General features: G+C 40.2%; 1 protein-coding gene across 2 annotated transcripts in view; it reads right to left on the bottom strand.

Annotated features, from left to right (window-relative positions):
* Positions 1-2441: 2441 nt before the first annotated feature.
* The window catches only part of ACO1 (aconitase 1), a 36042-nt gene continuing 14797 nt past the window's right edge, over positions 2442-23686 (bottom strand). For both annotated transcript variants that reach the window (XM_069000737.1, XM_069000738.1), the window contains exons 4-21: positions 22473-22610; positions 21079-21148; positions 20791-20974; positions 17969-18108; positions 16874-17045; positions 16329-16429; positions 15228-15344; positions 13834-13993; positions 10499-10634; positions 9921-10005; positions 9483-9639; positions 8820-8944; positions 7947-8051; positions 7126-7268; positions 5547-5694; positions 5010-5132; positions 3898-4083; positions 2442-3145 (exon numbers count right to left, since the gene is read on the bottom strand). In XM_069000737.1, coding sequence (XP_068856838.1) covers positions 3032-3145; positions 3898-4083; positions 5010-5132; positions 5547-5694; positions 7126-7268; positions 7947-8051; positions 8820-8944; positions 9483-9639; positions 9921-10005; positions 10499-10634; positions 13834-13993; positions 15228-15344; positions 16329-16429; positions 16874-17045; positions 17969-18108; positions 20791-20974; positions 21079-21148; positions 22473-22610 — 2404 coding nt within the window. In that variant the 3' untranslated portion in view covers positions 2442-3031. The remainder of the gene's footprint in view (positions 3146-3897; positions 4084-5009; positions 5133-5546; positions 5695-7125; positions 7269-7946; positions 8052-8819; positions 8945-9482; positions 9640-9920; positions 10006-10498; positions 10635-13833; positions 13994-15227; positions 15345-16328; positions 16430-16873; positions 17046-17968; positions 18109-20790; positions 20975-21078; positions 21149-22472; positions 22611-23686) is intronic.

Here is a 23686-nt window from a genome sequence, read left to right on the forward strand (position 1 = left end):
TAAAAGGTCGATGGCTCGGTTCTGCGACTGCGCAGAACAGTCCAGCGCCAGGGAGGGCAGCGGACCACACCCAGGGAGTCCCGGGGCAGGCACGCCTGGCGCTACGCCGGCTAAGAAGTTAGATCCAGGTCCATACGGAACCGAGCTAGGAGCCTCTCTGGGCATCCAAGTGGCTAAGCCGCTGATCTGCGGCCCTGGATAAGCCGTGGCCACTGCCCAGCCGAATGGCAAGGCAGGCTGTGCGCCCTCCTGCTGCCCTGACCCCTCCGCCTCTGGCAGCGCGGGGTTCCTGGGGGCTGTGGAATCCTGCGATTGTGCAGGGTGAGCCGCGCAGGCTCTGCCTGTGGAGTCGGGGGGGGTTTTCCGAATCTACTATCATTTGCCCCAGAAACCCAGTCAATGGGGCCCCCCTCGGACATTCCTCCGTCACTCATCACCGAGATAGGCGAGCCAGCCCTGCTATCACAGTCAAGGTCTGTCAGCAGGATAAATAATGAATGCCAGGTTTTGTATAATTCTAACGCTGCTGAGTCCCCAGTCGGGAGCTCCTGTCGGACAGCGCATCTGAGTTCCTGCCATAAGGCAAAGTCCAGGGCACTATCTCTGTCCATGGAAATCCCTTTTAAAGTAGCCCAGTCTAATAATTCCCGAACTGAGTTTTCAGGAATGGAGGTGTGCAATATGCTAAACACACCTCTCCAGACCAGCATCGCAGCTTCGGTTTGTGAGCCGCTGTTTGCCATTTCTCAGTTCTGTCGGACCTCCTGGTCCCAGGGGGCAAAGGGGAGCAGCGTACCTCTAGAGGAATTCGTCTTGGCTCGCAGCAGCAGGACACGTCAGAGAGTGCAGATCACGTCGGGCAGCACCAAATATTACCGCAGGCCTGGTTCCTACGGTATAGCACCGTGTCCCGCAGCCATAGGGAGGAGGAGGAGAGAAGATCCAGCAGGCAGGAATTGTGCAGCAAGATTGATTCATTTAATTATTTTACAAACTCTTTTATAGACTTTTTCTTCATAGTCTAATTGGACAAAGGACCAGCCACCCCTTGGGGGTGATTGGCTAAAATCCTAAAACATCCATTGTCAAAATATTTTTCTACTACACCATAAACAAGACTTTTCAAGGTTGCAGGTGTCTTGGTTGTTTACATTCCCTGCTACCTCTTCTGCGAGAGAGAAAAGTCTCTCACGGACTTAGAAAATAGCAAGAAAATCCTCGCTAACAGCATTTTTGTACCTACAAACACCAGCACTCTATTTGGCCTTTGAGAATACCTGATTAAAAAAAAAAAAAAAGAGCCTGAAATTGTGTATTTCTTACTAAGATTACTACCACATTAACAAGTCACTGTTCACAGAATCACAGAACAGCTATGGTTGGGAGGGAGCTCAGAGGTCATCTTGTGACCCAAGGGATTGCCCAAAACAAGTCCAAATGTCCAGACAGCATCTGAACATCTCCGAGGATGGAAACACCATGACTTCTCTTGGCAATCTCCTCCAGTCAGTGCTTGGTCCCGCAGAGTCAAAAAGTGTTTCCTGTTGTTCACAAGGAACATCCTGTGTTTCACACTGCTTGTGCCCTCTGCTCCTCGCTCTGTCATTAAGCACCACTAAAAAGAGCCTGGCTGCATATTCTTTTGTGCCCTCCATTCAGATATTTGTACAGAAACAGCAGAAATATTCCTGAGCCTTCTGGTCACTGGATGAAACAGTCCTGGCTCTCTCAGCGTCTCCTCATGAGAGACACTTCAGACCCTGCAACATCATGGTGGGCCTCTGATGGATGTACTAGAGGAGCTCTGTCATAATTAAGCAATAGCCTGTAGCAGGTACAGTGCAATCCCTGTGCCCTCCTTAAGTGTCTTCTTTCATAACTATTTTAATAGTTGTTTTTTATCCAGAAACAGCCAGACCTGACTGCACTAAAAACACATTAGGAGATTACTTTGAAAGAATTTCTCCACTATGTTAATTGTTGTGGCAGTGGCTGTAAATACAATTAAGAGTGAGAATTAGTACCATAACCTTGTTGATCTCTGAGTAAGAGTAGATTTTTAATCCCTGTAAATATATTCACGTGGCATTGTTGATTGGGCAGTCACTAACTTCACTGAGTGCATTAATATAATTACTGGTTGCTAACTGCCATAGAAATTGCTGGCAAGGATCTTGAAATTCTGGAGATTGTCTTCTTGAGGGCACAAAACAGAGGGAATTACATCATGCCAATATTCTGTTAGGTTACAGAAGACTGCCAGTATCTGGCTGTATTTGTATTCATTCTATCTCATGCAGACTTGTCAAAGAAACTAGAATTACAACATGGAAAGTCAAGACTTGGATGGTTCTGTTCCTACAGGGACAATGAGAAGAGTTTAAGACAAAGTTTTGTTCTACATCCCAATACTAAGGATAAAATGACAGAAACCACCAAAATTTTTAAAAATAAATTTTATTTTATCCATTAGAAATATCCCCAATAAGTCCACCTTTCCACAAAGGCTAGGATTTTAAACAGAGTTCACATTTTTTAAAATTAATAAACAGCTAAATAATTTCAGTATTAGATTCAGATTCTGTTTAACTGAATAAGAAAGCAAGTCACTGTCAGGTAATCAGAAAGGAATAAAATTTTTTTTATACTGTCAGTTAATTTCTAGATCACTGATATGAGCATAGAACTTAACTTCAGAGTCAAACTAAGTGGATCGAATACATGAAATCAGCACATGATCTGCCACAGTTCTACAGATGCCAACAGCGTTTTAATGACTTTTGCACTCTATTCTAAGGTAAGTCAAGCCAACTGCCATACAAAACAGTTAATAAATGCTGTTTATATGGGTGTGTCCAGTTTCCTGATACACAGAAAAATTCAGCATTGTAAACAAGCCCTCTAATAAAATCCACAGAAAAAAAATTGTTCACTTTATGGTTCACACTTTGAAATGCATGATTACTATAGTTTTATTGTGCTCACGAGAAGCAGGCTTGTACCTGGACCTTTTCGCCTAATTTTTGTTTTATTAGGATGCCATTTTCCGGATCATGTAGTTCAGAATGCCGCCATTGTGGAAGTAAGTGAGCTCCACATCAGTGTCAAATCTCATGATGGCATGAAAGGTTTTCCCGGTGTCCAGCTGTTGGGTCAAAGAAAGCCATTCAAGCAGCAGAACCTTGCACATGTTACTTGACATCATAGTAAAATAAGGACTACTAGGATGTTTTGCTATCTTAAAAAATTGTGATAGAAAGCTAAAGTGAACAGGCACCAGTACTTCTATCCACATTAGACTAGAGGAAGCTGCTTAAGAGGAAAGGGGTTTAAAACAAACCATAACAAACACAGTATGGAGTCTCATTGCATTTGCTGCTTCATTTATAACCGAGAAATTTATAGTGGATTTTGAGTGACTGGTCCAAAATACAGGATGGCTTTATGTTAAATGAAACAATTTGAGCATCCTGCTTTTATATCCCATCATAGTAAATCATAGAAAATCATAGAATGGTTTGGGCTGGAAGGGACCTTAGGGATCACCTGGTTCCAACCCTCACTACCATGGGCAGGGAACATTCCACTAGAGAAGGTTGCTCAAAGCCTTATCCAACCTGACCTTGAACCCTTCCAGGGAGAAGGAATCCACAACTTCTCTGGGCAGTAGTTCCAGTGCCTCATCTCAAATTACTCCTTGTATCTAATCTAATTCTACCCTCTTTCAGTTTAATCCCTATTAGAATAACTGTTTTAATCTCCTTCACCATCTCAATTCTTTCCTCTATTTTACGTGAGAGAATCTGACTCCACATGACAGCATATGTTTTGAAGAGACAATTAATTTTGAGTAAAATTACAGTGATTCAGAAAATTCAGCTCTTAAGTGCCTCATACCTTAATCTGGACATTCATCTGTGGTTTTAGTTTTTCAGGAATGATAATCGTGTAACGCTCCCGTCCAGTGAGTCCTAAAGTTCCTGCATCCTCTCCAGGTAAATACTGCAGAGGAATCACTCCCATTCCTACCAGGTTGCTTCGATGAATTCTTTCATAGCTTTCAGCAAGTACAGCCTTGACACCCTGGGAAATACACAACAGGTTGAGTTATTTCATAGTTCAGAACAGTCTTTCTGCACTCAAAAAAAGAAAATTGGTTCGTTTGTGGTCCCCTCCATTTCATTTACCATCTACTGGTGGAGTCAGCAGGTCTGTCTGACAGCAAACTGTCCAGGATGACTTGGCTGTATGTTAACTTTCACACCTCTTTTAAAAGAAGCCTGACTCAAAAAAGTTACATGTGTTTTCTCAGGAATCCTGCATACTACTTTAACATGTCTAATGCAGGGCACCACTAGTCATTTCCATAACTCTCCCTAATTCGGTGTTACCCTCCTATAAGCACCAGTGTGCAGTTTAATTGATTTTGAACATTTTACATGTTAATACAGTTAATACAAAAACTCATTGCCAGAAAAAAAACTCCAAAAGCCTAGCTAAACTTAAGCACCAGCTCTCATAAGACGTTTTCTAATAAGGCAAGAAAGCTTGAATCAGAGTTCTGTAAACAGTGCTGTAAGGCTGGACAGACAAAGAAAGAAACCGATATTTCACTGTATGTGGATCTCTATTCGGCTCCCATAGTGAAGCCATGTTAAATTTAATTTTCACTGATATTCTTCTCTTACACTTTCTAATTTCCTTGCTGAGTGAGCTTAAGGATGTTGCTGCAAGCAAAACTATGATTTATGGGGTTGTGGAAAGTGGAAGGAAAGAAACTGGCCTTTCTAGTGTAGCCTTGTGGATTTCTAGATGAAGATCAGTCAAGACTATTAATATTAAACAGCTTTTGCAACTCTACTGTGGTTCTTGGAGGCAGCTGAGGTTTCAAAATAGCTCTTGCTACCAAAAGTGAGAATGAGCTACCCAGGATGTTGGTCATAAGCTAGTCTTACTGACAAATTAATGCACTTTAAATACTGTCCTCCTAGTTTACCGTAGCCACTCACCAAGAGGAATGGTCCTTTAGCAGCCCAGTCTCTGGAACTTCCCGCACCATATTCCTTCCCAGCCAGCACAATCAGAGGATGACCAGCCTGCTTGTATCTTTCTGCAGCATCAAACACGTCCAGCTGGAATAAAAATGCCAAACGCTTTGTAAATTTTTTGCGAGTGGAAGCACAGTTCCAGGGAAAGGAGGAAAAAAAAGTGTCCCCACATAAACAATTGAAGCCCACAACTTCCACCAAATAGCACTTGAAGGATATTGACCATACAGCACTTTGTAGCATTCTAGTCTGATCTCATTCTCCACACAAACCTGCACCTTCCACTGGTGCTTTTACAGTAGTTACTCTCCACAGATATGCCTGAAAGCACCACATTGCATAGGCACATGTGACTGCTTCCCTGAGTCAGCTCCTGTCCTCTCAATTAGCTTTATTTAAAAGGCACTGAAGCAAATGACCTAAGCTGTAAGAAGGAAAGCCAGTGCTAATCCAGTCTGTTGTCAGTGAGCCACAGTTTAGAGCAGCATGTGTACTTACAATTTCCCCAGAAGGGAAATGGATAGTCTGAGGTCCTTGTTTATCAAGAAACTTGTTGACCAAGCGAATGTTTGCAAATGTCCCTCTGGCCATGACAGCATCATTCCCTCTGCGGGAGCCGTAAGAATTGAACTCTCGAGGAGTCAAGCTATTAAGGGAAAGAAGAAAGGAAACTGTGTTGCTTTTAGACTAAAAGCATTCTGTGCTCTAAAAAAAGAAAGTAATAAACTGGTGTTTATGAGGCAGGTATGTACATAGTTCCCACCCTGACAGGAGCATCCAGTTAACCAATAATTCTACTTTTCAGACGTTTTGAAAGAAAAGAGAAATAATTTAAAAATAGCTATAGTTTGGTCATAAAAAGCAGCTTCCATAGTATTCTCAACTCTTGCCCTAGAAAACAGTATCTGACAGTGATGCAAGGATATAATTCATATTGTCAGAAGATGCAACATGACTTTTTTCTTAATAGCTGGTGCCTGCAAATCCTCCTTGTTATTTATATTATTATAGCATCTAGAAAAAAGGCAGAGCACTGTGCTAGATAGCTAAAAGGCAGCAAGAACCTCTGCTGCAAATTAGAACTACAGAAAAAAAAGTTCACTTGCAAACAGAAATATGAGAATGAGGGGACACTCCAGCCTAACCAGCAAACAAAAAATACACTGGAATGTGACAGAAAATTAGACTGTTTGTATTGGTCTACATCCAAACCGCAGGTATGACATACATCATCTGTTTTATAATGCGTGTAGGACTATTCAGATTTTCAAGTAACTGAGAGCAGGAGGGTCAAAGAGTCCACAGCAGTTGGTTTTCACTATATCACAGTGTTTTAATCCATTTTTCCCCAAATTATTAAGTCTAATGAGTTAGGACTTTTTTTTATGTCAGTGCTGTTGCTCAAAACATCACTGAAGTTGTAAGAAGTGCTGAATCAGAGAATAAAAGCATTATATTACCTGTGCAGACTAATAGGTCAACTTGGTAAGTCCTAGTCTTGCCTTAAGTTGAACCCCAAGTACTAAACTGACAGACTGGCTATAGAAAAAATTAACATTTTTCAAGAGTTTGGATTCCAACCACAATAGATTTGCCAGTTTTTGCAGCTGCAGTGACACCTTAACTTCTGGATGTTCTGTAGTGCCTAAGAGCCTAGCTCTATGAACCAGTTGCACACGCTAGAAGAAATAAACATAAAACCCGTTTTTGGCACTAAGGAAAATGGTCATTTTGTTTTGATATGGAGACAAATCTTGATTCCCTTATTTATGAATAAACTTACAGGCTAGTTTTTGCAGTAAGTCATCCTCTTCCCCTATTTCCATTAAAAGGTCTTTAGCTCTACAGTGATAACACATGTACAGAACTCTATTCTACTTCTTACACACAGTGAGAGCTGCCGAAGCAGCAGAAAGAGAAATGTTTTTCTTTCTTAATTTAGATGTTGTCCGGGCAGCCGTTAAGGCATACAAGCGTATGTGAACAGACAGAAGGTATGTGTGCATGTAACACGGTATAATAGTTGCGGTGTGTTTGCTCTTCCCACTTCATGACAAGAACAAGAAGCAGTGCTTACCCTCTGCTGGTCAAATAACGGGCTGCAGGACTATTTCTTGCGATGTTCCCTGCTGGAGATATGTGGTCAGTTGTCACAGAATCCCCAAAACTCAATAGGACATAAGCATCTTCTATTGTTTTCGGGGTCTGAAGAGCCAAAGTCTAAGCCATCATAAATACAAACAAAACAATTAATACATGAAAAATAATTCCTCTACCTTTCTCAAAAAAGTGGAAATTGCAAAATAAAGTCTCCCTTTTTATACAAGTTAGGAGAAAGAAAAAAACCCAACCCTATTAAAAATGTTTATGTTCTTGAACAAACATGATGCCCCGGCTGTCTGCCGGCAGGTTCACGCATGAAGAAAATAGAGGAGACAAGAAAACCAATCAAGGCTTTCTGTGTGACACATGCATGAAAATCCAGGATTCCTATACATGTGCATGCATTAAAATCTCCATTTACTTTAAAATGGCACTGAATTAGCAATCCAAACACGGAACTATTTGGTGCAAAATGCAAGCAGGCAGAACTGTGTGTTTCATTTCCTGTTCTTTTTTTTCCCTTTCTTTGTGACTATTTAGAAGTATTTCAACTTAAAAGGAAAATGATACTTTTCGAGAGCCCTGAAGTGAAAGGAAATCCTTACAATTTTGAGATTCGCTCATGTCTTTGTATTAAAATGAACACAATAATGCAATTCTAACATTTAAGAACCAGGGCCTCAACAGGCTTTTATGGATCCTCTCAGGCCCCTTGGAGTGGCGTTACTTCACCTTCAATACGAGTCAAGACCACTGCACACTTTGGCTTGATTCAAAGAAAAAGAACATACGTACCAGACCATCAAAGAAAGGAGGAGACTTGATATAAGTAGACTTGGGATTCCAAGTATACAGTTTATCTGAAGGAGCATCTAAGGCATTCCAAGATTTGTTTACTGTCTGAAAAACACACAGAATCCTTTCACTGGTTTCTAAGACTTCAGAAGCAACATAATTACTTTAGAATCCAGGTCAAATTACAAATTTGACTTCAGCAAAAGCCTTGCGTATTTCTTAGAGCACTTTGGAAAATGCACATAACAATATACATTATGTTTGAGAGGTTTTTTTTAATGATTCTATCTATTAAAAGATTTAGGAAAATCCTCACTTCATTACAAAAGAAGAGACATTTATCCTGTTTTCTGAGAATAACCTGTATTATGTACACAGGTAACACTTTATAATTCTCGAGTGTATTTTTCAGTAATTTTAAGAAGCTTCCCTAACATATCAACCATAAGAACATTTTGTTTCAACACTTGAGAAAGATTTGCAGGAAGACATTACCAGGTACAAGTTTTTTTTCTGATGTCAGTCCCGTTAGTTAATGCAAATGAATTTTATGTCAGCTGAAAAAAAATCGGATATTTGTGAAGCTGGAATATTCTATCTTCTAGTATCAGCTGGGGATGGCTGTTGAAAACGCATCATCTACATGTTACATCAAAAATATCAAACTGAGCAATTTTCAAAACATGACTGTCTGTAAGAATGAATTAATTATCCAGATGACTTAAAAAAAACCCAACTCATTTGAATATTTGTGAGAACAAGAGCAACACCCATAGATGAAAAAGGTTCATTTCATTATCATGACCATCTTATTTAATGTCTTCAGAATAGCATAGTACATCAATCAAACTACTGCCAAGAGGATTAATTCACCTCTATTTTTTGGTAGACCTCCTTGAACATCCCAGGAATAACAAATTGACGCTCAACAGCCTGAATCTCGTTTCTTGTTGGCCAGATATCTTTCAGGAAAATCTTCTTCCCCGAAGCATTTATTCCTGTATAAAATGGCATTGTAACATTTGTTGCATAAATTTTTCACTTAGAAGAAAAAAGTTTACCACTGTGTCCTCTAGCTATGTGTTCCTTGTAACAAACACAAGATACTTTTTTTCTCCTACAAGGATCTGACAAAAAAGTGTGCCACAGACTTGATAATGCCTGTACATAAATCCTTCTTTTGTGACTTCCCATGGCCTTCCAGAATAATTCATAGAATCATTTATGCTGGAAAGGATGTTTTAAAGTTGTCTGCACAAGGAAAAGCTACTAACTCAGGTTAGCTCTTGAAAGACTATCACCTGTATAAAACCAAAAATACCACTCAGTGGAATCAGGGGGAAGCCACAGCTGAGCATTATTCTTTCTCCATCATATTAACTCCTTGTTGCTCTGACTCTTAACAATTACATACTCTGTCTCCCAGAGGTGCTCAGTACTTTAAAACACTTCCCTAGGACAAATGTTTCTGAAGAGCTTAATTCCAAACAGTTTCGTTTATAAGCTGTGAAAAGAAGCATCCTGATACTGTCTTACCCAAAGGCTCTTTCTCAAAGTCGATCCGGATGGTCCCTGCAATTGCATAGGCTATCACCAGTGGCGGGGAGGCCAGGTAGTTAGCACGGGTGTTGGGATGAACACGCCCTTCAAAATTCCTATTGCCAGACAACACACCCACTGCCACGAGGTCTCCCTGTAACACAGAGTTTGAGACAAAGATAGGTGAGGTGCTTGCAGAATCCACACACACAGCAAGTCTGCAGAGCCTCACTACACTGCAACAACAATGACTGGACAGTTACAGAATTGTCTCCTTCCAAACAATCCCAAAACATGTCCCACAGAAAAGAGAATACAGACTGAATTTACTTTGTACAGAGCTGAGAAGAGTCAACACACAGTATAATACAGCTCAGAACAGCACACAGCAGAGAACAACTTACATAAATGAGCTGCACAGGAAAAACTGCATACCTGTGTAATGGCCTCAACAACAGACTCTGGTAGGGGTCCACTATTGCCAATACATGTCATGCAGCCATAACCCACCACATCAAACCTATACAAAGCACAAAAATAATGGTGAACAAAAAGCTATCTTGAAGCAAGACATTTAACCACTCAGCAGTTGGCAATGGTTACTTTCAGGACATGTACTGCTTTAACAAATGAAATGGTGCTGAAAACAGCATTTTTGAGAATGCTCTATTTTTACCATTGCAGTGACTGTCTGTGCACAGAGAATGGGAAATGTTGTTCCTCTTACTAGGTAACACAATATAGTGTAATTTACACTATTTCAGAATGATAGTCTTGAAAATAACCCATTCTCATGCTTAAGAACATAAGTCCTCAAGAAGCTACAGCGGGCCTTCATCATTGGTATAAAGCCAGCCAGCACAACAGCAATGTGTTCACTCATGCAGGATCATACCATAAGGTACCTATAATATCTTTAAGCTGTACAGAGAAATAGTTATTCTATTGCATCACATGTTGACAGTGCTTTTATTGAAGCACCCATAGGACAACAGCAAGAAAAGCACTCCTACCCTAGTTGAGAAAGGTAACGCATAACTCCACTCTCCCTCAGATAGTAAGTGACAACCCCGCTTCCTGGGGACAGGCTGGTTTTAATGTATGGCTTCACTGTCAAACCAGCTTCAACAGCTTTCTTAGCAAGCAATCCTGAAAAATACAGAGGGTGGTTGCAGATTTTCCTGGAAGTGAAGACAGTTTGGTGGATAAGCATGTTAAGAGAAGTACCATTAAATAAGTGGGAACAGAAAAGGCAGCAGCAATGAAATGGTACACTGAGCCAACAGCACTGATTTCATAATAACCAGCTTAAGTGCTCTGTTGAACCGTAGATCCAGACTGCAATTTCTGTTCCACTAGAAAGTTGATGGCAGTTGCTTTCAATAAGATGCATTCACTGGGGCAGCAAGCAGACATTCAAAATTCAGAACACTATTTGTAAGACAAATGTCTCACAAAAAATGCAAGGAAGAACCGTTAAGTTCCCCCTTACCATGGTCTAGTAACCCAGAGAAGAAACAACTGCCAGCACAGGGCTTGCTGCCCCCAGAAGCAGAAGGCTATCAGAGCACCAATGCCACAAACAAGCTATCTCACAATCCACAGCTTGTTGCACGAGTGCTGTTTTACCACTCCTGGATTTGTAATATGCATAGAGATGTTTCAATGGAACATGCTATTAGACACACACATTTATCCTGAATTCATTCCTTTGAAATTAATTGTCCGCACACAGACGAATATTCAGAAAACAAGTCCTCCCCAGTTCTTTCCCAGGATGAATGTAAAAGAAGCAGCAGATAGGCAAACTATGCAAAACTTCACATTCCCATGCTGCATTTTCCCTCTCACACATGACATCCATTTAGATAAGAAAATAGACATAAGCTGTGCTTTGATCCAACATGATCTCCGACAGGAAGATTTCATCAAACTGTTTTATGTTTGCCAGCTGTCTGGCAGCTCTGCTAGACACAACCTGGACCATAACACTTTTAAGTGTTGTGTGAAATGGCCTACACACGTGAATTTAACGAAGTGGTCCTATTCCTGAAATTGATGAGGTTCCTTAGCTACTGAAGAGGAAGTTGCAGAAACTGGAGCTCTTGGATACTTTTGCAAATGAAACCATGAACAAATGATCATCCTAGGAACTGAGAGTTTGACAGCCTGTTTGGAAGTGTTTCCTTCAGTCTTCCTGCTCACATCAGTTCTGAAAAGACAGCAAAGTCAAACTCTCAAAACTGGCAAGGAAATGCCAGAACTTCAATTCCTCTGAGCAACCTTAATCAAACACCTTTATAAAGTCAGATTAGGTTGTCAAGGTTCCTACAGCACATACCCACTATCCCCACAGACACACAGCCCCCACTTAGTTTGATATATAGCAGTAGTTTGAAACAACTGTTCATATCCTGGATTTTTTAGCTTGGTTACTTATTTGGGAATACTGTATGTTTATTTATTTTCATTTGAAACCTCATCCTGAAAGCCAAATTATCGCATTTCTTATGGGTATCTCAGAGGCTGTCAACACAATTGTTTACAAACATTTATCAGAGACTGACAATTACCTTTTCCTTCCTCGTCAAGGTCAAAACTTAAGTGCTGCTGTACAGAACAGCAGCAAAAGTGGGAGTAGCCACCAAATCTGAGCACATACACCAAGATCCTTAGGATTACATTCTTCAGGGTGCTGTGCATTACATAGTAGTGAATGCACTCAAAGAACCAACTTCATTTGTATCTGCAGCACATTCTACATTTTAAACTCATAGAGCTATTAAGCCAAGATGGTTGAAAGGTCAGTATCCCTACTGCCTCAGAGAGGGTTAAAAATGCATGTCATTAGCCTGGAAGCCAAGCACTTGAGGAAACTGTCCTGAATGGGTGACACAACTGAGGATACACACCCAGCTAGAACTAAGGGAATAGACAAGGCAAAGAGAGTCTGCCTGGAGAAAACCTACTTCTTGATCCTTGGAAGAAAGAAATACAGCTCTATTTCTGTGATTATGCAGAATGGACCTGAGAAAGAGGTATGCTGCCTTGGCTGTCCTGTTAAGGGCAAGTGGATTGGGACACCTTGTTCAATTCCGTTCCTCTCAAAGTGGTAAGAAAACAAGCAGGTCTCTCCTCTGTTTCTCTTTTGCCCTCTTTTGTCTTAGTTTATGATGGACTTTGAAACTGCTGCCAGAATTTAAAAGACCTTTTGTGCCTGGGAGGGGGGTGAACTGCTGGTACTGTAAAGCACCCAAAGATAGATGCTAGTCTGAAAACAGGTGATAAATATCACATCAAAAAGCCAAACACAAAGTGAATGTTGACAGAGACTGTTGACAAGCCAAAAGCTTCCCAGCACCACACAGGAATAAAGACAAATTACATTACTTTAACCAGGAAATAATCCTCTCTGGTCAAGGGCCTTTGTATTGCCCATTGCACATCCCTGCTGACCTTTGTAGGAATAAAGTCTGCATCACATGAACAGTCTGACAGACTAGTAAGCCCTAATGCAGAGATGATCCTACAGATGCAGTGACAGATACCATCTATATATACGTTTGCAGAAGAGAGAAAGAAATACGTGAACATGTAGCCAAGCACCTGGGAAAGTGGGCTAAACTTGTCCAGTACAGACTGAACCCTTTGAGGTGACACTCTTCATTCCTATTTTGTTGCCAGAAGCACACATTAGGAATGACAAATTTTCTGCCCAGACTAGTCATGTTAAAAATGAACAATCTCCTGACCTGAAATTTTACACAACCAAGTCAGACTGTTCTGTAGTGGTGAATACCAAGCCCACCTCTGGCCTCTTCTTGGATGCAGCTGAGATGTAAATGAAAAGGCTCTGAAAGCTCTCAATCCCTGAGAACACAATTTGCTTCCTCTAGTTACACCTAACATGCCCTCAGACTCTTTGAAACAACTTTAGAAGGCAACCTCTAGCCAAATGTGTCTTTTGTACTCTGCTCACAGATCAGAGCACCTTATGACTTACACCAATAGACCATTCTTCACAGTCCCTCTTCTGGCTTTGTCTTTCAACAGCCTCTTCTTAGCTCTATATAGCAACTTCTGTGCATTTGAAAAAGTGTCAAAAGTGTTATTAACTAAGTTCCAGCTTGCCCTGTAGAGAAGACAGTGCAGGAAGGACACATTCTTGTAAACCTACATTTCTAGCTACCGCTTCCAGAAGTCCTTCTGCTACCCTTAGAAACTAAGCTCAGTTTTAGCACTCCAAATGACAAAACCAGGACTGTACGTGTTGAATTTCATCAGTGTTGTTAGTGTCTTTAGGACACACATCCAGAGCCATAGAGAAACCTTAGGCAAAACAACTTACCTGCACCCAACATAACTGAGGGATTACTGGTGTTTGTACAGCTTGTAATGGCCGCAATCACAACTGAACCATGAGCAAGCTCGAAGTCACAGCCCTCAAAATTAAATTTGACTACGCTGTTGTGTCGGTCTGGTGCAATTTGGAACCCCTTGAATCCTTGCTGTAGGAGGAGAAAATAAGAATCAAAATGAGTGGTTAACCAATATTTTGATTGAACACTGGGCTGTTTTTTCACCAATGAGAAGCATCTTTTAGTCACATCCATGAGTGTGCTTTTAGGTCTGATGGTGAAGACTTGCATCTCAGGTCCACCAAAATGGTGGACAAAAATTATTTTTTCTGGAGTTTATCCTCTTCTCTGTTTACTGGTAAAAGAGGCAGCCTTTGCAGTAAAACGTATTTGTATTTTCTTCCTGCATGAACATATCCTCCTTCAGACTGCTTAGATGCTTCCTACTCCTGTATGTTCCAGATTCCTGATCACACATAGTCTTAGTACACAATCTAGTCCTGAAATTTTAGCCTTAACATGTATGATTTTTAAGTCATGATTACCAAACAGCTTAAATGTATACCAGGAGCTGATTTGAGAGGTCAAAGTGTGACTGTTCGAAGAAAACCAAAACCAAAGAGCAAGAAAGCACTGTTCATGCCATGAAAAGCAAGATCACCTAATGGAGTTTGGAAAATGTAACAAACTGAGAACTGCTGGAAACTGCTGCAGTTTAGGTTTCTCAATTTACATCACTAGAATTCTGTAATGCATTTAACAAGGATGGTTACTGTACCACATAAGGATTCAAAGTGATTTAGAAAACGAAAGTATCCAGGAATATTCATTCAAATATAAATCTAGCTCTTCTTTCAATGACCACTGTTGACTGGATGATGCAGAATGTAGTCATTGTTTCCTGTCTTTACCACCAACATCATAGGGTCACAGAGACACACGCAGTTCCACTCTGCTAAATAGATTAAATTCTTAGTGCAAAACTACACTGTGGGTAATTTGGGCATAAACTCCTTGGAATGCTTGGAGAGCTGAAGAGCTGGGTAGTTAGCTCAGAACTCAGTGCAGTAGGTATTTTGGCCCCTCTATTAACAACCCCCCTTTGTAGCAAGTTCAGAAATCTCTAATGTATGTCAAAACCATGTTAGGCCTAAGATCAGAAAGAAATACTACTCCAATAGGATATGAACAGTTTTATGCAAGAGAAGCAACACTGCAATTTTGAACTACCTATTGCTTCTGTCACATTCAAAACTGCAGTCTAATACCCTCATCTATTTTTCAGTAGGCAAACAACACACAACCCCAGAACGTAGCTCGTGAACACCAGACAGCTTTAAGAGGCATGCATTAGTTTGTTTGCCCAAGTGTTCCCAGTCCCTACCTTGGCTCCCAGACAAGTCTCAAAGTCCTTCTTCATATCTGACACAGCAACTTTGTCCTGAGGTCTTTTTGGTCCACTGCAGCAAGGAACAACAGTATGAAGATCCAACTCAACAACCTGTTCAAGCAAGATAAACAGAGAGTGGTTGGGCACTGCCTGGTAGGTTGAAGTCAGGTAAGCCACAGGTATGCTTACCTGTGCTGTTGAACCAATGCTAAGTATGCACATTTTTATTTGCAGAAATTATTGAAGACACATGAGAAGGGGAAGATCAGAAGAAAAGGAGCAGTTCTAGTTTTAAACATTGCCAGCTCACAGGTATGGCTATCAAAAAACCAAACGTGACTAAAGCATCTAAGCGTATAAATTATTTTTTAATTTGTCTTCGCATGCTAGCAGCAGGTTAAAAAATTATGTAAAGAAATACTGGTACTGACACAAAACAAAGCAAACTATTAATCTATTCCTCACCCACATTCCAACTTTGTTTTCATAATGTGCTACATCCTTCCAAAGACTTCCTATAAGATTTTTGAATAATCATGCAAACCCAAACACAAGTTACAAAATAAAATTTTACAGTAGAGAAAACCAGGAATATTCTTGAGTTTCCTGGACACAGAGTAAGATTTTAATTTTCTTGCATAGAAAATTACTTGTGTGCTCTGTGGTTACAACACAGGGCTTCTAAGGGTCCTGATTCACACAGTAAAATAACCAGCTGAACAGAAAAAGTGTAAAACTGCAAACAAGTCTCACACAGACAAACATCCACGTTATCTCCATAGCTACACTTCAGAGCACTCTTCAATTTGGCAGGACTTCTCAAAGCTCCATGGAACAAACTGCAGAATCTCCACCAGCTAGAGGTCAATTGAGAGCCAATCTATACCTACACCCAAGTTTTCACACCTAAGAGCCAGCTGACTCATTCCACTGGGCCTTAAAATAAGACAGCTGTGCAGACCAAACCAAAGGATAAGGAATCCCTTGACTATCTCTTAATCCCTTGATTATCTCTTCTGTGAAAAACAGACAATTGTCACAATAAAATAAGAGAGGGCATAAAGCAAGGAGCCAGAAGACAGAGTGGTTTCTAACCTGTGTGAAGTCTGGATCCTGAGAGGAGTTCTTGAAATCTCTTAGCATTCCCACAGCCTCAAGATAGCTTTTTGTGCACATAACCTTCTCTTTGTCACGGCCTAAAATGAAAGCCAGATACAGCAAAAACAAAATGCAAGTTAAACGGAGGAACCACCATCTGACAGAACAAGAAAAAGCACGTAACAAGCTATGTAGTGTCAACAGCACTACAAGACTCTTTCAAGACAAATATTAGAGATTCACTAAAAACAAACCAATTGAGCAGACTTAGTGGCTTTTGCAGAACAAAATCTTAGGCCTGTTTCTGTCATCTGGACAAACTAGGATCAGATTTTGGGCAGGCATTTAGGTGCCATAAGTCTAACACTCAGCTCTTCCTAAACATGAATCCTAAGTGCAAAAACCAGCCTCAATAAGCAGTACCAGTAAAAAAAAAACCTGAAGCTCAGGTGGCTTCACCTGATTCAATTCCACTAACACCATATAGACCTGGAGTCCTTCTGTCAATTACCCCTTAACTTGTGGTCTCTTCTTACACTCACCAGTTTGTATCAGGTACCCAATGCTAATATCATCCACTGGGAAATAGGCAGCTGTTGCTCCATACTCTGGGCACATATTGGCAATGGTGGCTCGGTCAGCAATTGACAGCTGGGCGACACCAGGACCAAAAAACTCCACAAATTTACCCACAACTCCAACTTGGCGAAGATGCTGTTATAAAAATACAGTGCCTGTGTCATTGTTATGTGTCAAACATAAGCAAGTCTGTTATGTGAACATTTCTACAGCCATTTGAAACCAGGAAGCTTTTAGTAAACTAAATAATGAAGATGAGGACACAGATGTAAAGTTTCAGTAGTAAGGTACAACATAGGGACGTATTCCTTCTAAAACTTGCTCTTCCTCTCATTTAAACCAGACTATCTTACAAGAACTGTATTTTTCTCAACATGATGTTCTAAGAGGAGGAGAACTGTGTGGGGAGTCTTCAGCCAGCAAACCCACGAAGATGGGAAAACAGGGAGAACCAACTGCACATCAGTCAAACTGAACACACACAATATCTGAATAAAATAATGAAAAAAATGCTGGCTTTCCCCATTTGAAGGTCTCTCTGTAGAAAGCATCCACGATGAATTTGTGTACTTCCAACAACACTAATGCTGACCCAGTAATACTCTTAATTCAGTGACAATGAACAGAGTGAGTAAGCATATTAAGAACATATGACATGAGTCAAACACCTGCACATGGAAGAAATCAGACTACAATGCTTACTGTCTGGTTTCCAGGATTTACATTGCCTTATTTTAAGTGGGGACTTCAAAAAACAAGTCATCGGGGGATTTTTGAGGCAGAGGAAAAGCTTTTGTTGCTCCAGAACCAAATTTACCAAATTCCAAAATATCTCAACATGTATTTTGTTTGGCCTCTTGGAAACAGATTTGCCTAGAAAATTGTCCTTGCTCAGCTGATTCCAATCCACAGAGAGTGATAAAGCTTCTAAAAAGTCCAAAATTACTATGTGGAAGCCCAAACAGGGTTCTCTCAAGCAGTCAGTACAGTGGCTCTCTCCTACAGAATGTGTTTAGTTCTTGGTAGTAATGGAAAAATATTGTATCTTGGTAATTTACCTTGGTAATGGTGAGCACAATGTCAGTGGATGTTACCAGTGGCTGAGGGTTTCCTACCAGCTTATAGCCAACCACCTCAGGAAGTACCATGCTGATCGGCTGTCCCAACATCACTGCTTCTGCTTCAATGCCACCCACACCTGCATGCAACAGGAGGATACAATGCAACTATTTAGAAAGATACTAAAATGTCAGAGACAAACACATGAAGTCAACTGCCTGATGAGTACTCTATTTAGGGTGTGAAAGGGGAGAGAAAGCAAACAGCCTGAGTCTTCTGCTAAGAGGCACTCCTCATCTTACTACTGTTTCTGCAAGGTTGGGCTTTTTAATTTCATTTTATTTCGTATTTTCATCCTTGCTCCTAAGCTATTAGACCGGATATTAGGTGAATCTAAATAACTTACTCTAAGAATGCTTGGGTTTCACAATAACAGATGTGAAAGTTTTATTTAATATCTTAAACCAAGAACCACTGACAAGGCACTGAACATGATGTGTTGTGAGGGAAATATAAGCAGACCATGATTGTTGGCCACCAAATGAAAACTCAGAAGTTATTTTGAAAGAAAGAAACGTTACTAAAGAATGCTAAGAGAAAAGCTACTTGTTAAGACAGAAATATCTTCCCTTATGTCCACTATGCTTCAACAGGGTTTGGGAAAGTGTAGGTGGGAACCCTTGCATAAGCACCTTCACTATTAGAATTCCAGCTACTACTTAATATTGCTAATTTATTAAGGTAATGTATCAAGATGTTATAGTCATATGCAATCTAACAAACCCGTGATGTTTATTATCTAGCAATTTGGCATTAAGCAGCCAAACCATTAAGCAGTTTTATAACTTGCTGCCTTTAGAAAGTCCCTCATATGTTTATCTTCTCCTTTGAAATCTCCTTCTACCTTTTGTTTAGCTTAATGAGTACTGAGCTAGAACAAACTGCCTGTAATAGTCACTTATGAATGCCAAATCACTACTCCAATCCTTTTTCCCACTTAATCTAATAATGGTTCTGAAAAATAATTTCTAATCTCTTTTATTCAAAATTATATACTTATGTTAATTTAAAAGATAATGCTGTGACAGACCCAGTCATGTGGCTCCTTTCACTGGGTGTTGAACGATTTTTAAAAAGTGAGGTAAGTCAATATAACTGACTGACTACCACTGACAGTCATGAACCAAGTTCAGCATTACCAGCCTCTGGAAAGAAATGTTGGATCCAAGAGTATGCATTTTGAGCACATATGCTATAGACTGTGCCCAGCCACACTTTTCAAATTCTGGAGGCTGAGTCATACTTTTCCAAGCAGCTTTTAGCACTACAACTTATCTAAATGACGGCTCCATGCATAGGCTGCAACCAAATATAGAATAAGAGATGTGTTTAATCCCAAAGATGTCATATTTTAGATATACTGAACTTGTTTACCTTTGCATTCTAAGCCAGGAACTCTTTCATCCTTGATAGAAAGTCTCCATCAACCAATATTGCTACAGTAGTATAGCTGGATTATTAAAAACAAAAAGTCCTATCATATGTGGTGCTCAGAACTTCACAAGCACATTCATGAACAACTAGAAAATATTTTTTAAAAACACAGTGTGCTCCCTATTTCCACAACAGCTGTTTCAATAGTGCTCCTATCACCATATCACAGGAAAATAAAGCCTCAGCTGAAGTCTTTGCTACTGTGGGGGATGACTGCAAATACTTCCACCCCATAGTTACTTATTTATTCAATAATTCAAGCACCACAGTTCACCACTACAAGGAAAAATAAATTACTTATATTTATTCCTGTAACAAATATTCTGCAGAGTACTGGTATTAGAACATCACAGTCCTGTTCTTCAGAATGTCCTCTCTGGCCATATTTAACTCACTCAGATTTAATTTTCAGCACCTTGAACCTAATAGATCAGTATTTGCAATACTTTTTGATGACCCAACACTTTTAAAGTAGCCAAGTGGCACAAGAACAATTGGATGGTCAATGATACTTCAATTCCCTTCCTTTATTTAATATTTTCCTTATCTACCTCCCTGTGATTTCAATGCAGAATAGAAAAAAATATATAAAAAACTCAAACAAAACCAACAACACACGCAGCAGAAATCATCTGAGGCAGTTATCAGAAAGGGGAGCTTAGTTACAAAGCCTTATATAACTGTAAGAGACCTTATCACATTACTTGCATTCAGGGTTAGGCTAGTGTCTAACAGCTGTGTCTAGCTGGCATGGAGATAACTTTTCTTCATAGCAGCCTCTATAGTGCCATGTTTTAGATTTGTGACCAAACTGGTGCTGACAGCACACCAGTGTTTTAGCTATTGCTGAGCAGTGCTTACACAGTATCAGTTCATTTTGTTTCTCACCCTGCCCCTTAGCAAGTAAACTGGGGTGGGGAAAATATTGGGAGGGGCACAGCTGGGACAGCTGACCAGGGCTGAACAACAAGATATTCCACGCCATAAAACATCATGCTCAGCATCAATCTGGGAGGTGGGCTTTCCAAAGTAGCCACTGCCCAGGGACTGGCTGGGCTTTGATGTGCTGATGGGAGGTGGTGACTATCTTTGTATCACTTCTTTAATCTCCTTTCCTTACACTCACCCCTCTTCACTTAAATTGTCTTTGTCCCTACCCATTAGTTTAATCTTGCATTTGGACTTCCAGTCCTCCTCCCACATTGTGCTAGCAGGAGTGAGGAAGTGATAGGGTGGAGGTTAACCCACCAGCCCAGGTCAACTCATCAGAGCCCAAAACACAGCTCCCTGAGCCAAGACACTACTCATGATATGCTGTTGTACGTACCCCAGCCAAGCACTCCCAAGCCATCTATCATGGTGGTGTGCGAGTCAGTGCCCACCACACTGTCTGGATAGTAGTAACCATCCTGATCCATCACCACTCTTGCCAAGTACTCCAGATTCACTTGGTGGATGATCCCAGAGCCTGGCGGAATAATCCTCAAGTTTTTAAAAGCTTGAGAGCCCCACTGAAACAAAAAGAATTAAGAGTAAAAAATTTTCAACATGAACACCAGAAGAACTTTCATTCACTGAATGTTTCTCCATGCAAATAAGACTTTTTTTTCAGTACCTTTAAGAATTCAAATCTTTCTTTGTTCCTTTCAAATTCCAGGTCCTGATTTTTTTGTAAGCTGTCTGGCCTGCAAGTGAATATAATCAGCTGTCAGAACCAAAAATATCCACCTGAATTTTATATCTAGTCAAATATACCCAAAGGTTGAAAGGAAAGTAGATTTCTGAGCTAATGTGAATGCTCATCCATTGCACCTTTTTAATACCACTATAGGCAACCAATGAAAATGACTTAAGAAATCTTAAGAGATAATACCTGAAATCTGCTTCAAATGTGAATAGTAATCTGCATTTGGCAGGCCTAAAAGTTGTAGCCTGAGGAAAGCAACACTGCATATTACAGAAATGTGACTTTTCCAACACCTAAATCAGAAGTAATCAGCAAGGCAGTAAAGAAAACTGTAACACAACTATCTTGCAACTTCAGTTAAAAAGGTTGTCGCTATGATATAGTGCTGCCTGAAGCCTCTGTGTTTCAAAGTAGATAGTGTTAACAAATTTTTCATCTCAATAAGCTGCCTAACTTAGGTCTTCAGAACCTGAAAGAACTGAAGCATAGATCTGGGCAATGTTCTCTATGCGAGACAAAATCTCTACTTTCTTACATATGTTCACGAGCCTAATAGAAATAAAATAAGGCTGTGACAAAAAATAATGATTAGTAACTGCAGACCAAAAAACTTCTGGAATATATAGAAGGAAACCACCATAAAACATGTCATTGCAGGATCTGTTTGGAAGATTAGTTCAGTAGGCCCGTATTTATGTAATTTAGAGGATAGAAGGACCTCTATATAGAGATCCCTGTATTTCACTGAGGGTCTAGTGAAAACTAGTGAGTCTTTGTAGCATGCTGAGGACTGAGTAGCCTCATGTTTTTTTCCTGGACTCATAGGGGCCATAGCAAGCAGTGTCTTGTGCTCTTCTTCTTGGAGGCACTGATGCAGAAAGCAGTTCCTCAGAGCTGAGCCTAGTGTAGATCATCTCTATTCTTAGAGAAGTGAGGAAGAAAGGAAATATTCTCATTTGTCCTTTCCAAAAACCCTATGGGGTCAAAAAAGTGAATGTGGGGAAAAAGCCATTTTTGAGCAATTAGTAGTAATGCAGCATTATTAAAAAAAAAGTACAATAACCACAAGCTTGGATTGAGGCTGCTTCTATCGGCATTTAGTCCAGGCTTGTGCTGCTGAGAGATGCACCCCAGATAGAGTAAAATTCTCCCTCTAACTCACCGCAGCTGATACAACGGTCTAACTTAAAAATTTCTTAATGTCGGGGATGTTGTAGTACAAATGCTAACAGTATCACCAGCAGAACTGACTTGATGATCAGTAACTGGATTCAGTTTACTTACTACCATTAAGAAGAAAAAGAGTGTTTTTCAATTCTTACTGCCTGTTAAAATCAACCTGGATGGAGTGATCTACCACGAGATCAGCAGGACAGATAGGATTGATTTTTTCAGGGTCCCCACCAAGTCTCTTCACAGCATCACGCATTGCAGCAAAGTCAACCACAGCAGGCACCCCACTACAACAGAAACAAAATAGGCATGGTGAAACAACTTGGAAAAGAGAAAGAAACCCCAAAACCCAATCCTGAGATGCAGAACAGACAGCTACTGTCACATGTAAAGCAAACTACACTCCTCCACTTTCAACGCAAGCAAATAATGAGTAATAACCAGAACTTCTGGCATTTCAATACTTGACTTATCTAAGAGATCATATACATTTCCATATTTTTTTAACAAAGCTTCTGATGCTTCTCTGCACACACATTCTCAGCTTCTGAGGTATGTCCTACCATGATATCTTCAACTAGTTTGGAAAACCCTCTTACTTGCCTATCTGATTTTGCTGGCTGCTGAGACAAAAAGAGTTCTCTGATATGCTAATAAGGATCTGGCATCAGTGAGCAACCCACTGAAAAAACTACATTTTTGTAAGAGCAGCCCAAAGCAGTAAGAGTTTCTGTTTTCAACTCTGACCGTAAGGAAGCTATCAATTTTTAAAAATATCAGAAACCAAGAGCAACAACAAAAGCAGTAAAAGGCTCTGTAGTTCCTATTGAATTTTACCTTGAAAATCCTGAATGTTTACCAAAAACAAACAGAAAAAAGGATCCCCATTATCTAACATGGACACAATTAACTGATGTTCAGCAGCTTGCAGCAGTTTGACATCCCAGCATAAGCTTTTTACAAGAAAAATAGGAAATTCTACGTTATGCTACCAAGGGGAATTTGAGGCAGGGGGGTAGGAGGAATGTAGCAGAAGAGTTATTTTGCCATGCTTATGAATGTACAATTGATACGGAACAGACACGATATCCTTCTACCATCTTAGAACAACTCAGGATAATTACAGAATAATCCTAACTACGAAATTAGATAATTCTAAACCAGGACAACCTGAATGTAATTGTTGTATGGCTTTTGGAAAGTTGCCAAAGCTGCCCTTTTGAAAAGGGTCCTCAGAGGCCTGTCCAAGAGCTCATTTTTCAGGAATGCAATTGCTCTGCAGACTTATACACACATTTTTAAAACTCAGCAGAAGTAGGGGGCAAGAATGAAGAACAGTAAGAGAAGGAACAATGTTAGCTTG

Source organism: Aphelocoma coerulescens (assembly GCF_041296385.1).
Source record: "Aphelocoma coerulescens isolate FSJ_1873_10779 chromosome Z unlocalized genomic scaffold, UR_Acoe_1.0 ChrZ, whole genome shotgun sequence".
Taxonomy (NCBI): domain Eukaryota; kingdom Metazoa; phylum Chordata; class Aves; order Passeriformes; family Corvidae; genus Aphelocoma; species Aphelocoma coerulescens.